The sequence below is a fragment of the Callorhinchus milii genome, unplaced genomic scaffold (genome assembly GCF_018977255.1).
Source record: "Callorhinchus milii isolate IMCB2004 unplaced genomic scaffold, IMCB_Cmil_1.0 Scaffold8, whole genome shotgun sequence".
Lineage (NCBI taxonomy): Eukaryota > Metazoa > Chordata > Chondrichthyes > Chimaeriformes > Callorhinchidae > Callorhinchus > Callorhinchus milii.
Window position 1 is genome coordinate 16,315,454 of NW_024704749.1, and position 13,496 is coordinate 16,328,949.

The window sequence follows — 13,496 nt, forward strand, 5'->3', positions numbered from 1 at the left end:
CCCCCCACCTTCCCACCCCTCACACGTGCACAGTGGTTGCCTAGCACAGCACTAGGCCATACAAACTGGAAGCCTGCAGATTCGAATGCAAGTGCTGAGTTCACTGGGGAAACCGCTTTGACAGTACGTTTGGATTGAACGCCTTTGGTTAGGAGAAGAGCCAGCCAGTGTTGCTGTCCTTGTCGCTAACCACAGACCGTGGTAAAGGTCCCCATGTGTGGATCTCGGGAGGGGATAGGATTGGGCTTGACTTTGATGCCCCCATCGAATGCCATGTTGAATAGCTTGTTGCCAAGGTTCGCTCAACACTTGGGTGTGGTACTGGAGGACTGCCCCAGGTGCCCATGTCCACAAAGGAATGAGTGGAGAATAGAGACAACCGGGGAGAAATTTGCAGGAAATTTAAAACACAATCCATCCTCAACATTTTTAGGAGCAAAGTATACTACTCATTATATTACTCATTGCTACCAAAGGGCCATGGATATTGATTGGGGAAGAATTTAAATTGTGGACCATTTTATTAATCAACAATTGGCCTCTTTAAATTCAGAAATGCAATTTGCATCATCTTCAAATTGCCCTGAAGTCAAGGTAAAGGCAGATTATCAATACCTCTGAGCTTTGCACAACGCAGCATTGGTAACTATCTGGGTACATTAGCATACTTCAAGTTGACTCTCTTTGTTTTTGTAGAAAGTCACGCTTGCAATAAATAGCATTTTTCACGTCTAGGTATAGGGCGTAAAACAGACTTGAAGCTGCACTGCGTTTGTAGATATTCAGTGTTGCTCTATTTCTAAATGCTGAGCATCTTGTGAGGAGATTGTTGAGACGTTGACATGATGTATTGCGTCTTGTAGGAAGGAGTGTTGGGAATTTGGAGGCATGTGGGAAGGGGGAGCGATGCCTCTGCCATTTTGCCTGAAATAATTACAGCTTCTAACAAACAAGACCATGTAGATTTTGTACTTTTAAAGAACATGGTGAAAGTGCTTAGTTGCTGTGTATGAAACCCATTTATAAACGTTCATGCCGGTAGGTAAAATAACCCCTCTCTCAGCTTGCAGCAAAGCATTGTACAGTGCAGCTAAGGAAATGCCCAGATATCTCTAAGCTACAGTTTACCAACTCACAGCTTCTGTTGGGAAGGTGGAATATATGCTGCTATTTTTTTCCCCCCCTCACCCCTTAACCACTCCACCCCACAGTTTGTGCCCATCTATTAATATGCTAACCTGCCACTCAACTATTTTCTGCTCCGCTGAGCAATTCTCTAGAAAATAATACCCTCTGGATTTCTCTTGCCATGATAATAACTAGCTGCAGATCTACAGTGCCTTCTAATGAGAATGGAGTGTACCCTTCATGTTTTTACTCTGTGTGGCTCTCGTAAACTCGATGTGTAAGAAATCATGACCGTCACTTGGTATCCTTGGTGTATTTGAATGGATTTGTTAGCGGTGCGCAGGAGTTATCTTGTGAGAATGATCCACGGTGTCGCATGGTTGCATCGCACCTTTTCTTATTTTATGATTTTTTTTGTTTCCTTACACTTGTGTGTAAGTGTTGTGCAATTCCAATTCATCCTGTCAGCGAGAACTACGAATATAAATGCACTACGGCAGCCTGAAACAGTCCACCTGAATGTGCACGTGAACAGACTTTAAGGTTATTTTAAAATTTTTTGCCTCCGGGGGTTTTTTGGCGGGTGGAGGGGAGGGAAGAGAGGAAAGAGATTTGGATAAGGGTGAAGGTTACTGAACAAAGTGGAATTTTGATTCTATTTTGATCTGGTTGAAACATTCTGTTGAATGTTTGATCGCATCTCGTTCGGAAGATGAAGTGACTTTAAAAAAAATAATGGTGATTTGCGACAAGCGAATAGCGCATGCTAGAGAGAGAATGTTCAAAGTTGTAGGTGATGGGTTATTTTGATGAACATACTGTGACTTGGTTTCAACAGACTTGGAAAAGAATGGTATCAAACTGAAGTTTAATTGACCCTGTAGTTTTCTTTATTTGAAACGATGTGTTATGGTAACTGGTTACTAATGGTGGATTTAAGTTGCTCAGTTTCTCTCAAACTATTTCCTGAAAAGATTTTTTAAAAAAAAAACAGATCTAACTAATATGCAGATGAACCCTGATCTGCCTGGCTCTGTACAGGGTACAATAGTTCCTTTATCCGTATCAGATTTGGGGAGTCTTGGGTGATGCAAAACATTTAACGAACCTCTCAATGTAGGAATTATTTTAACATCACAACTCCAAATTTAGCTACGTTTTTCTACATTTTTGTTTCCCACCAACTGATGGTATTAGTCGAGATTAAACACTACAATGTGTAAAACGCAGTACCGGGAACATTTCATAGTTTGCATGCAGATGCTCTCTTCATGCAGGAGAGAATTCCATGTTCCTGGCTGTGAATGGGGAAGTGAAAGCAATAAGATCGCGTGACATTCACCTTAGTGTATTCTGGGGCGCAGTTACATTCGGAGTTGCCATACTGTATATATAAAAAAANGTTAGGAGACGCACTCTTGCATTGCAAGGCGTTAAAAAAAANCATTCTGTATATAGTGTACTTGTGTAACATTTTGTAAATTCATTGCGAAGGAGATTGGCTGCATTTTGAGCTGTTGCTCATTATGTGTATCATAACTTGAAGAATCTAATTAAAAAAAAGAAAGTGGGGGATATGATTCAGTATATTGCGGTTAAAATAAAATGAATATTTATTTGGGGGAAAAGTCCATTTTAAAGAATGTGAAGAGAAACACTTATAGAAAAAAAATGTTTGCATTATATTGCTGATGTGATTCTGTTAGCCTTTCTTCTATGAATAAATCGATTCAATAAATTGCATTCATTGCTTCGCATTTCTTTTGATGGTATAATAGTTTTGACCCCAATTGCCCACCTACCAAGTCACAAGCCGCAGTTTCCAATCTGCCATCAATGACCATGCATGCAAGGTAAATGAGTTTGTATCACTATATAATGCTGACATGAAAAAGGCCGCAAAAAAACCTCGTTGACCATATTAGTGTGGTGATTGTAAGGTGGGTTTCCACTATGCTTTGCAAGGGGGCATTCTCTTGAATTACTGTTAAGTAACATGCTCACAAAGTATCTTGCTCGTCTGGTCAAACCCTTCCTTCCTCTTTACCCTCCCCTTTTTGAAGAGGAATGCCCCTGTATCTATCTCCATAATCGGCCGGTTACAACTTGGAAAGCTTTGTCAGTGGGGGTTTGTGAGTGATTATCTTTACACCATGCGGTGGTCATATACCATGCTCGACCTCTGGTAAATCCCCCTCTCTCCCCAACTAAAATTTCTTTGGTTTCTTTAAACCAGAATTGGTTGTACAGCCAATGCATCCATCTTTATGATTAAATCTTTTGAGAAAAGATACTCGAGGTACGAATAGAGATTTTTAAATTTAGATGAGAGAATTTGTCGCTCTTGCCTCTGGTGTCAGAGTTGTGGGTACAAGCGAAATGTCTGGGCTAGCACTCTGATAAGGTACTGGGGGAGGTATTAGATGCTATAATGAGATCCTATTGACCTGTTCAAGTAGACGTCAATGTTTTCATGATAGTATTCAAAAGGAGAAGGAAGTTTCACCATTGCTCACTTCATGGCTTGAGTATGGGATCTTGCTCTGAACAAATTGGTTTCCACACTTGGTTACAAATGTACTGTCACCACATTTGAAAGCAATTGCGACAGTAATAACAACTTGCATTTATATAGAGCCCTTTATGCTGGGTAATGTTCTGCAGCGCTTGTAAATAGGTTTGGATATGTGGTATGCTAGGCTCTTGTCAAATGCAAGGATGGTTATTAACTGATCACTGTGGTACTCCCTGTACAAAATAAACAAAATGCACTTTTGGATGATTTCAGCAGCCTCCGACTGTTCCCAGCAGAGGGAGGTTTGATGATCCCTAATTAACGAGCAGAATTTTATGCTTTGAAAAGCACTGGGGTCTCATCCCAGTGTAAAGCAGATTTTCTTCCAGGATCATCTGCCACTGAGTATGCAGTTAATGCAAAATGACAACAAACTTGAAACATTCTTGCTTGGTCTGTTGATACTGCATTAATACTGCGTGCAAATGCAGTTACGAATGCTACGATTTAACAGTCAAGTTACAAAGCTCACACTTCAATAAGCAATACCTGGGGCATTCCAAGCGACCTGGTGTTTTATTAGAGTTTATTCCATCTGTACCTCGGTGATACTTAGAGGGCCTTTTTGTGCATCATATTTTCTTGTGCATAATTTAGATTTGCAATACATATTTTATGTCTTTCTAAGTTAATCATCAGAATAATTAGGAAATGAACAAGGGCTTGGAGGAGTTCCTATGGCCCTGATCTGTGAGTTGTGTTTAACCTTGACTTGTAATAAGCCAGGATGCTGCTGCCGTGATGCTCTTTCAGCTGAATAGCTTTGCATCCTCAGGCTGCCCATAACACTCAACATCCTGAGGATATTCTCTGTAAAATGATTTGACGAAAATAACTATGGAAAAATATTACAGCCTTTATTGTTTTTTTGAAAAACTTTTCTGAGAAATTATAGATATTCTGATGTTATAGATATTCTCCACAACAGGAGCTAACACTCAAAACACGATCAATCACTCAATCAATAAATTAGTACAATCACTCCATTTCGCAGTAAATAGTGTGAAGCACTTTGAGATGTTATTTTCCGGGAGTTTTCCGAGAGCTGGAATGGAATCAGATGGATCAAAAGTGGAGGGGAAGAAGGCCTGGAGTAACTGATACAGCAAAAGAGTGTATTTACTGTTAAACTCGCCTCAACAGTAAATCCACTCTGTCTGTCTGTGGTTGTTGTGTGTCTCTATCTGCAGCAGTAAGTCTGCACTCCCCCTCATCATAAGATTTACAAGATTTGGAGTCCTGTAGCTCAGTGGTTAGAGCACTCGCTTTGCAAGCGAGAGACCTGAGTTCAATTCCAGGCAGAGGGCGAAACCTCGGGCAAGTTTCCTTACTCCACACAGAGCCCTAATAATAATCCCTCCAAAACCAAAACCAATAATAAATTGGTCGTTTTCAATCTGCAACTGTTTGTGGGACATTGCTGTGCGCAATTGGCTGCCGCGTTCGCCCACAAATATACAGTCAATTCACCTTACAGTGTGTTCTGTGAAGCGCTTTGGGACGTCCTCACGATGTGAAAAGCGCTGTATCAAATGCGAGGATTATTATTATTATTACATGGGGCCAACGGTAATCTTCTCACTTCCAGTGCTTCCTTGTCAAAGGCTGACCTTATGCTCTCTCTGTTCCCGCAGCCTTTCCTGTGGGCGATGCACAGCAAAGGCTTCCAACAGTGTTGCCAGCCTGGTACTAGAGGCAGACAATGAGCGGAGGTCTTACTTTCCCTTGAGGTCAAGTCCTTCAGGCCTTCTCAGTCTTCCAGTGAGCTTCTATCACTGTCAGGTGTCAGGCCATGTATCTGCTTCTCTTCAGATGTTCCTCAGATTATCTCGGATTCAGGCGGAGAAATTCCTTCAAGTTACTTCCTAGGATTTTTTCTCTCTGTCCCTCAAGAGATTGAGGATTTAATGCAGTCTATATAATTAGGTACGTGTAGAAGATGTGTGGAAATGTACTGGACAGGAAAAGACAATTGCCACTGCCCCAATATTGTAAAAATAAAACCAACGCTGCTAACTAACTCTTCGTGCACGCTTGAATCATCCTTTGTCAAATAGCCATCTAAAGGAAAGGACATCTTTCTGCTCATTCTACCCTGACTATGTGTGTGTGTTTATATAATAACGATAATAATCCTCTTTTAGACGTCTCCAAGCGCTTCACAGAACACACTGTAAAGTGAATTGACTATATTTATATCACTCGCCTGCTTAATGTGATGCTGTGTAATTTGGAAGGGAGGTGTGTGTGTGGGGTGGGGGGAGATGACATGAAACATTCTTATTTTAAATTATGTTTTCCTCAAGTGGGGACCCCCGGCTCGGGTCTCATCCTCCTTTTTGAAGTCGGTTGTTGCTCTCCCATCCACTGAGCCGGCTCAGATGAATCAAGCCCAGGCTTTTCCTGCTCTGTTATGGGTGCATTTACCCCCTGAGCCATTGGGTGGAGCCATGTATCACTTTAATCGATCGGGAAACGCATTTCATCTGTGTGCGGTGTGTAAAAAGGCGGTCGATAATAACCTGCGTGGAAAACTTCAAAGAGCTTTCTCCGCGGAATGTGTCAAAATTCTTCAACTTGATTGATAGAGCAATCTTGCGGCCCGTGTATTTGTAGAGACTAAACGCTGGCTTGACGAGCACGCTTTATTTCTTCCTTTTTTTTAAAAAAAAACAACCTCTTTAAATATTAATTCAGTGCCTGACTGAGGGTACAAACCCACGCGAAGTGTAAACCAAGACTTGTTTCCTGATACGCCACAATTGCAATTGTTGACCCTGATGTAATGGGATCCATCATTCACCTTATACACAGAGAAGCCACACTCTCTGTTTACTGCCCAACTGGCGTATCTCCAATGTTTTAAGGTATGTTCCACCTCTTTTTTTTCTCTTCTTCCATGCCTTTCTTTTACTTTTTCTCTCTCACTCTGTCATACCCCCCCCCCTCCCCCACACCCCTCCACCACCACCCATCCTTCCCTGACAGCTTCTTTCACATTATTCATTTGTGAGCCTTGATGGTGAGTGTTGCTTGGGCTATTTGATCATAGAGAGGAGGAGGGAGGGACTGATAGACACACACATGCATATTTCAGTAGCATATCTCTGGATAAGAATCAGCACCGGAAACCTTGTTTGATTTCCCCTTTCTTATTTCAGGTCCACTGAGGTCAACTGTAGCCAGAACACCCGTCCATCCGACCCCTCCACCCAGCCACTAAGATCAGCTAATTCTTTTAAAATTGAATTAGATGGATAATAAGAATAATCCTTGCATTTGATGTAGCAGCTTATCATGTCGTTGAGACATCTTCACAGAACAAACTGTAAAGTGGTTTTTGTGGGTGAATGCAGAAGCCATTTGTGCACAGCAAGTGTCCCACAGACGGTTGTGGTTTGAATGATCAATTTTTTGGGGGGAGGAATTATCCCCAGAAAGCGATCTGCCAATCAACTAACAACCAGGTTCCTACTTCCTTCTAGTTAAACAGATATGTGGAGTAAGGAAACTTGCCCAACATTTCGCCCTTCCAGGAATCAAACCCAGGTCCTCTCACTTGCAAGGCAAGCGCCTCTAACCACTAAGCTACGGGACTCCAGGGGAAGAGTGGGTGTGGAAACTGACTAATCCGAATCATTCACATCATGTGCACATTTCCCCCAGGAATCGAAACCCGATGCTTGTGAATATTAAAAGGTGTGCGAAACGACAGGAGAGCTGAGAGAGGATTAGCAGAAGTAACTAATGTGGAGAAAAAGACCAGTGCAAGCTTGATGGCTTGAATCAGCTCTTTCAGTGAGTAATGTCATAATCCCTCAAGGAAAATAATAATAATTTGATCACTTCAATCCACAACTGTTTGTGGGACACTGCTGTGCTGTGCAATTGGCTGCCGCATTTCACCCACAAATATACAGTCTATTCACTTTACATATATTCTGTGAAGCACTCTGAGACGTCTAGAAGACATGAAAAGTTCTATATCAAATGGGAGGATTATTATTCTATTTATAATGTTGTGCGATTCAATGGACTCTCTATTGTCAGCTGTAATCGATGGATGCAAAGACTTCCCGAATGTGAACACATTCCCACAACCCACACTAGTCATCCTGTGACCTTGCTGAGCAAGATCACCAATGAAAACGAGATTGAGAGTGGTTTTATGCTCTGAGCCCACACTCACTGAACAGCCATGGGTTAGTTTCCCGATTTTTTTTTTTTTTTTAAAATAGCCTTGTTGTGGGGGAGGTTAGAAGAATTTTTTTCACAAAGGATTATTAGAACAATGAAGTAACTATTGAGGCTGAGGGCATAATAGCGTGTAAAAGTGAATTGGATAAATGTTTGAAATGAGACCGTATAATCAGGGTATTTGTATCGGAAGGGAGAGCACCAGTGGGGGAAACAACAACTTTTTTTTAATAATTGTCCTTGTAATCCTTGCATTTGATAGAGCGCCTTATCATGTCGTTGAGAAGTCTCAAAATGTTCCACATGATCTAACTATAAGTGTAGTGACTGTGCATTTTGTGCCACTGACAATGCACTCTCCAGTACTGCACCGGAGTGTCAGCCTAGATTAAAAATGTAGCCGGGGGGGCACCAATGTCCTGTACTGCTAAGATGCGCGGATAACCTTATGTTATATTTTGTACTGTTATTATTATAATGCACTGTAGTATTTGTCATAAATGAAGACTACAATTTCCATCTTGCATTGCAATAATTATGCTGGTGCAGCAATCCCAAGCGAACAGCTCGTCCTTTAGCCGTGATTGTAGAACTATACAGCACAGAAGGAGGCCAGTCGGCCCATCGTGTCTGTGCCAGCTGATTCAAACCTTTTCCTTCTATAATATATAATAAGAATCTTTGCACTCGATATAGCACCTTATCATGTCGCTGAGACGCCTCAAAGTGCTTCGCCTGATACACTGTAAAGCGTAGCGACTGTGCGTTTCGTGGGCCAAAGGCAGCAGCCCATTGCGCCCAGCGGCGTCCCCACGGCCGGTCCTGGATTGAGTGACCGTACGTGGGAAGGTGTCGCACTGGGGAAGACTTCGCCTCATCCACCCATTACGGCTGACAGTGGAGAGTCATCGAATCGTACGACGTTATACACAGAATAACGGCGACCCTCGCATTTGGCATAAGCGCTTTTCCCCGTCTTCCAGACATCTCAGAGGGGATAGCAATGGTGGTGCAGCGGATTGCTGGAGACTAGAAACCCACCGAAATGACGGGGCTGTGAAACTGACTGGTAATAAAGCCCTGTGTGTGTGGGGGTGTGTGTGTGGGTGTGGGTGGGTGTGTGTGTGAGGGTGGGGGTGTGTGTGTGGGTGGGGGTGTGTGTGTGGGTGGGTGGGTGTATATGTGTATGTGTGTGTATGTATGTAGAGGGGCGCGGTGACTTCTGGGAGTTGTAGTTCCCAGGGCGCCGCCCGCCGGGGGCCGAGACCGGGCGCGGGACTACAGCTCCCAGAGTGCTGCGCGAGAGCCGGGCATGCGCAGTCGGGTGGCCCCGCCCCTCCACTCCCTTTAAATCGCCCCAATGTGACAGCAACGGGATCTGAGTGTCAGAGAGAGAGAGGGGAGGAAGGAAGGAAGGAGGGAAGGAAGAAGGAAGGGAGAGAGAGAGAGACAGAGAGGGAAGGAAGGAGGGAGAGGGAGAGAGAGAGAGAGAGGAAAGCAGCAGCCAGAAGGCTCACTGCGGCTCCTTGGGCTTCACTTTTTTTTTCTCTCTATATATATATATAATACATAAATATATTATATATTATATATATATATATTTTAAAAAACACATTGTTTTAATTCTCCCCCCAAAAAAATGCAATGTGGACTTAAGAGAAAATCACACTTAACACCTGGATTTCTCTGTGTGTGAGTGAGTGAGTGTGTGAGTGAGTGTTTTTATTTGAAACCCTACATTTATATATATATATATATATATATATATATATTTGGAAGGGCGGGGGGTGGGGGAGGGGGGTGGTGTGTGTCGAAGGAGGAGGAGGTGCTGGTGGAGGTGGTGGTGGTGGTGGAGGTGGTGTTGGAAGAGGTTCGCTCTCTCGGGGGAGGTGGGGTTGGGGGTGTGTGGGGGGAGAGAGAGAGAGAGAGAGAGAGAGAGAAAAAAGGTGATTAAAGATGGGGAACCGTGGGATGGAGGAGCTGATCCCTCTGGTCAATCGGATGCAGGACGCTTTCGCTCAGATCGGACAGAATGCCGACCTGGACCTTCCTCAGATCGGGGTGGTCGGGGGGCAGAGCGCCGGCAAGAGCTCGGTCCTGGAGAATTTCGTGGGCAAGTAAGTCAGTGGATATATATCTGTGTATATATATGTGTGTGTGTGTGTGTGTGTATTTGTTTATTTTTATTTATATAGCAATATATATATATACACATATAAAAAACACAGACGATGGAGACCGTTTGCGGCTCAGTTTCAGCGCATGAAACGCGACGCGCTTTTCGGCGTTTGTTTTTCTCTGAAGGTTTCGGTGCAGTTGTCTCGTTGCAGCAGATACATAAGGTGAGGGGTTTATTTTTTTTTATTTTTTTACGGTCCGTGTCTGTGTCTCTCTCTCTCTCTCTCTCTGCTGTGTGTGTGTGTCTGTGTGTTGTGTATATATAGTAAAAATCAAATCTATTTTTTTATTGATTTTAAAAGAAAAGACAATAGACTGACGGCGGCACTGATGGGATCATTGGCAAACACAATGGGGAAGGGGAGTGTGTGTGTGGGGGGGGGGGGGGGGGGTGGGGGTGGGGGTGGAGGGGGTTGGGGGGGGTTGGGGGTGTGTGCAATGCCATATCCTTCGAAAGCATTAAAAAAAAGCTTTAAAGCGTTTCTGTCAATTTCCTGTTTTGCTCCATATTCGATGGGGTGACGTTCATTTGCTGATGTGACATATCATTCTGACCTTCTCTTTGCGCAACAGTCCCTCGGCGAGATCTGTGTGTGTGTGTGTGTGTGTGTGTGTATATATATATTTGTAATAACATTAATGCAGTTTCTATGCATTAAAAAAAAACAGCTGTTTTGGGCGTAAAGCGAATCCTAATTCCGCGCCTGAAACCGATGTCATTCATTCCTCCAAAACAAACCACAGAGTATTTGCAAATTCTTAGATTGCGTCCATGTACTTGTGTGTGACTGTGACCTTGGGGGCTTCACCCGGTGGTGCGGAAATAGCTGCAGGAAACTGCATTAGCATCGGACAGATCATCTCATTTTGTGTGTGTTTTTCTAATATATATATATATCTGTATATCTATATCTAAGCTGCGATGCCGTTAACGCATCAATAATATTGTATACACGTTTCAGCGCAGTCGACTGCCAATTGGAATGACAGCATCGTTACCTTTATATATATTTATATACGTGTGTGTGTGTGTATACACACACATATAAACAGGGGGGGGGTGGGGGGGGGGGGGGTTGGAAAAGCTTCGAGAAATCAGACAATGTTTGTAGATTTGAATTCCGGCGCATTGCATTGCATTGCATTTGAGTGCTTATGCATTCGGATCCACTCCCAGTCCTAACATCGTGTGCAATGAGATTACGAGGTACAGTAGTTCCGTTGCGTTATTATTTTTTTTCCCCCCTTCTCTCTCTCTCCAATTTGCATTCATTTTGAATTGCATCTGCCAGTAAAACTGATTCGATCGATGCACGTTTGCCAATCGTGGATGGGGAGTGTGTGTGTGTGTGTGTGGGGGAGGATTTGGGTGGAGAATACGAATGATTCCTCCCCCCACCTCTAGGGGGGGGGGGGGGGGGGGGAAATATTAATAATACATAAGCTACAACCAAATATCGTCACCTTGGTAACAGCACATGACACTGAACGCTCTTTACATGAGCTGACGTTGTCTTTCCATTGCAGATTTTGCCCGTGTGAGATGCGACGACCTATTTACGCAACGATTCAGTTATATACCATTAATTTACGATTTTTTTTTTAAAAAAAGCAAAAGAAAATGCACGCAACGCACACGCACACACACACACACGCACACACATACACACACCCAAAAAAAGAATATGCAATGGAAAGCTTGGTGGGAGATTAAAGTGCGTCGCCTCAACACTCATCCACATTGGTTGCTCCCTGTTGATCCTCTTTACGTACCTGGGCGGTGATGGCAGTGCCAGTGATGGTTGCCACCGTCATGTACCACCTGCGGAATGGACCCAACCCCTGGCGATTGAGGCACATTTCCTGAGCATGAAATCTCCCCCCACTGGTCAAGGGCAAAGCTCCCGGGGGGGGGATGGCGAGGAAGGGCAGGTTTGCTGGTGCTCTGGTCGCTCTGATCTGCGCCATCCATTTAAGAGGATTTTCCCTTTTATCTCTTCGCTTGCAACAGCGACGCCCACCCACCCTGGATGCTATAAATATGCCTTTCCAAGTCAGTTGTGCAGTCAGTTTGCAGAAGACATTTGTTTTGACGTGTGTGCATACCCTGGATCCGGCTTAGAAACCTGCCCGAGTGTCTGTGCGACAAGCCAACAGCAGCCAAAGTCTTTCCTCCTATGTTTACTGCCTATTTTTCCAAAGGATCTTTTTTTTTCTTCTCTCTCTCTCTCTCTCTCTCTCTCGTCCCCACATTTAAACTCCCATCTGTGAAATGTAAAGGGATGGCGTTGCTTTCCCAGAGTAACAGCAACGGGATGGCCTTTCCAGGTACACAGAGTGGGTTTGTTGCAAGGAGAGTGATGGACATAAGGACATCATAGTTTCTCAGGAATGGAGGCTGGTGCAGTAAATCAAACAGCTCACCTGGGTGGAGAATCGAGTGGGTCTGACTGCATTAAAGAGGGAGAGGAGGTTCAGCCTGACCCTGTTAGTGAAAATCATTTGAGTTGTCTATCTGTCAGGAGCAGCACCTACAGCTGTGATTGGCTTCTGCTTATGTTGACCACTGTTTACATATCTGTAATCCCAGACCCTGTCATCCCAGTGTCTTTGCGCCTCTGTTGGCTGAGTAAGATTCGCAGATCACTTACTGGCTGTAATGATCCCTTAAAATAAAATGCGGTCACTCAATCCACGACTGTTTGTGGGACGCTGCTCTGCAGTATTGGCTGTCACAAAATATGCAGTCAATCCACTTTACAGTATTTTCTGTCAAATTCTTTTGAGACGTCTCAATGATGTGATACGGCGCTATACCAAATACACGTATAATTATTATTATAAGATTACATCCTAGAGCAATCTTGTTACTGTTGGCAGATTATATGGCTATAAAATCAATTGAAACATTAGTGGAATACCCTTGAACCTAACAGTGGGCTGAGTGAATCCAGACAAATTGAATACCATAGGAATTAGTGTAAACAGTGAGAAATCAATAAAATAATAATCCTTGCATTTGATTTACCACGTTATTGAGACTGTCAATGCGCTTCACAGGATACACTGTAAAGTGGATTAACTGAATTTTGTGATCACTATGTTCCTTCCCTCATCTTTGAGCTCTCGTTTTGCAGATCAAAATACATTCGCTTGATATTCTGGTGTCTAACCTTCTGGAAGGATGAGGTTGGATGGGCCGAAGAGCCTTTTTCATCCAAACATCCTGTGATCTTGTAGGATGATAGAGAACGGGGAGAAAAGTAAGACAACGTTAAATGCTCAGAGAGATGTTTATTGAAGGCAGCGAGAGAAGGGGTTTGAGAAAGGGTTCCTAAGAGTGGGGGGGGGCGCACAGTGACTGAATGTTCAGCTGCTGATGGTGGGGTGGTTGGAGTGAACATTTCCTACATATATT

At 43.5% G+C, this 13,496-nt stretch overlaps 1 protein-coding gene across 15 annotated transcripts in view; it reads left to right on the top strand.

The window, feature by feature from the left end:
* Window positions 1-9,753: 9,753 nt before the first annotated feature.
* Window positions 9,754-13,496, top strand: part of LOC103183065 (dynamin-1) — a 74,860-nt gene continuing 71,117 nt past the window's right edge. For all 15 annotated transcript variants that reach the window (XR_006085250.1, XM_042337216.1, XM_007900313.2 and 12 more), the window contains exon 1: window positions 9,754-10,017. Coding sequence is in view for 14 of the 15 variants with exons in the window: in XM_042337216.1 (XP_042193150.1) it covers window positions 9,857-10,017 (161 nt within the window). In the remaining variant the exon portion in view is untranslated. The remainder of the gene's footprint in view (window positions 10,018-13,496) is intronic.